Source organism: Monopterus albus, unplaced genomic scaffold, assembly GCF_001952655.1.
Source record: "Monopterus albus unplaced genomic scaffold, M_albus_1.0 scaffold101.1, whole genome shotgun sequence".
In the NCBI taxonomy this organism is placed as follows: Eukaryota; Metazoa; Chordata; class Actinopteri; order Synbranchiformes; family Synbranchidae; genus Monopterus; species Monopterus albus.
Genome location: NW_018127981.1, coordinates 1,196,066 through 1,198,732, shown reverse-complemented (window position 1 = coordinate 1,198,732; position 2,667 = coordinate 1,196,066). Strand labels below are relative to the sequence as shown.

The window sequence follows — 2,667 nt, the reverse complement described above, 5'->3', positions numbered from 1 at the left end:
TGTGTTTTGATTTTGTATGCATGTAAACGAGTTGAGTAAAAAGGAGAAAATGATAAGAACCAAAAGAAAAAAAGTAAATGAAGAAAGGCAGAGAGAGATAAGCAAAAAACCAACACTGCAGAAGATGTTTACAGAGGTGGACACAGAGAGACAGAGATAAAAATGAGAAAAACCAAGGGAGAGCGAAGAACAGGCAGAATAGAGAAAAAGGAATCAGATGGAGACAGAAGCAGGAGAAGGCGAATAAGATCAAATAAAGGAAAGACAGCGCTAAAAAGCAAGGAGCGTAAGTGAGCGAGAGAGGCTGGTTGACACATAAAACAAAGATGAGACACCTATAGAGAGAGAGGTGGGGTATAAGGGGCTGTTTCTGGAGAATGTTGACAGACACCTCGGAGAGAGAAAAGAAAGAAGCGAAGGGATCGACTGTGTGTTGTAGGGGCCAGGGAGGAGGAGGAGGAGGGAGGGAGGGAGGGAGGGAGGGGAAGAGCTAAAGAGGAGGGGAGTGGACGAGAGAGGCAAGGGAGGACCAGTACGTGGCGAGAGAGGGAGAGAGAGGCAGATATGGAGGTGCACAGACAGCAGCTGCGTGCAGAGTGCAGCATGCAGACTGGTCACTGATGCTGCTGTTGGACTGAACACACATTGACAGACACACACAGCCCTGAGGAGTGTATGAGACATGCCCAAGCTGCTGTCCATGGACACACACACACTGGCAGGGCACCAGAGAGGACAAACAGCAGACCCCCACGCCTGAGGAGCTATGGAGAGCAGCATGTTCTTTGGTGAGTTTGTATTTAAATTTGCTTGTATTTGTGTGTATCTGTGCAGATTCCTTCATAGAAGCACAACTGTACGTTCTTACTTGTTGTGGACAGTAAAAGCATGACCAGAAGACAGACTGGTTTCTATTAAAGGAAAAGCACATGAAGTAACACACCTAGGAGACCTGCTTTTTTATGTGTGTCTATGTTCACAGCATGTGCTTTATCAGAGTCAAAAGCAGAGTGTAAGTGCACATTCCCACCTCTCTTAAATGCAAATGGTCTCCAGCCTGTTCGGGAAACTAGAAACAATGGATAGAAGGGTTGGTTGCTATTACAGCACTAAGTAAAAAATAGAGTGTGAAAGTTGCTCACAGAGGGACCCTAAACATGTTGAGTGAACCTGCTCAGCAGGTACCCCCCTTCTTCATGCACATGTTCTGGGTTGTTAGACCAAATCCCAGGTGGCTCAGCTGCTGAGAAGTCAAGCTTGGGTTTGACGGATGCTGACCTGCTGACTGTCCACATGAGTCCAAATCAGGTCACAGCAGCCAGTCCCTTGATATTCTGTATAGGATATTTAGAGAAATCGAAGGAAGGCCCCTGCCATTAGTTTTATGGAGGAGACTGGAGGAGGCTTAGGAATACTTAATGCACGAGCGGCTTCTCGTCAAGTGCTCGTCTTACGACTGGCTTACGGTCACATCACAGGAATAATTACACAGGGATCCAGAGTTCTGAGGGAGTGATTTATTAAATGAAAGACACTTTTTTTAACCCAGGGATTAAAACAATCTGAAGTTACAGACTGAGGCTTGTGAGAGTGAGAATGATTTTGTCATGTTATACCCTACACAAAGGAAGGAGGCAGGATAGGAAGCTGTGAGCTTATAAATGAATAAGCTGTCAGAGCAGGGACAGCTTTAGCTCTCTGAGATCCTCCGCTGATCTCAGTTAAGTGTGAAACTACTGGAAAGCAAAGAGAAAATACAGGTGCTGCGGCTCTGGTTGGGTGGATGGGTTTTGAATTTGGCCCCATTTAACCCAGAATAACAAGAAGTGACAGTGAAAAAACTGCCAGCCCTCAGCCTAAGAGCAGTTCAGAGGTTTCTGTGGCTAGTGATGCTTGTTTGTTCTGTGTTTTTGTAAGACCAAGTACTATTACTACAAACCATCTTATCTCCACCTCTCAGCGTAAAACAACAAACAAAAGGAGTTAAGGGTCACCGTTAACAGGATTTGATTTGATTTGATTTATTTATTCTTTCAAGCATGTAAAGACAATTGATATATCAACACACATAATTTTACACATATCCAACAAATGCTAATCTAATATCAATTTGCTTATACCTAGTACATGCTTGAATGGAGTAGGAAGAAGTCAGACTTATCCAGTCCTACCCCCTGACATCATCTTACCATCATTGGTTTGCAAGCAGTAAATAATTCTCTTCTACACCACACAAGTAATATACTAAAGAATTATTACAAAGTGTTAACATTCATACACCACACCCACAATGTTCCATCTAATTAATCATTAAGCCTGTTCTTGCATATATCTTGATTGACACATACCTTTATATTTATGTTTAAACTCGTCAATTCTATTACTATTTTTTATGTCTACACTTAAATTATTCCATAGTTTTACCCCACTTATGGAAATACAAAATCTTTTTTTGGTTGTACGTATAGCATGAATTTTTAAATTTAACTGACCCCTTAAATTGTATCCCCCTTCCCTTTCACTAAATAGTTTTTGAATTCCACCAGTTAATAAATTGTTCCTGGCTTTATACATAAACACAGACGTCTTATCAGTCAGTTAAAGCAGCAACGTCTATAAAGCCAAAATCCCAAATACTATACAACGTAACAAGCACTTCCCTGCTGC

The 2,667-nt window shown here is 42.1% G+C and overlaps 1 protein-coding gene across 1 annotated transcript in view; it reads left to right on the top strand.

The window, feature by feature from the left end:
* The first annotated feature begins 540 nt into the window (after window positions 1–540).
* The window catches only part of LOC109965597 (zinc finger protein 385D), an 80,717-nt gene continuing 78,590 nt past the window's right edge, over window positions 541–2,667 (top strand). Inside the window, 1 exon segment of the mRNA XM_020609746.1 lies at window positions 541–788. Coding sequence (XP_020465402.1) covers window positions 767–788 — 22 coding nt within the window. The 5' untranslated portion in view covers window positions 541–766.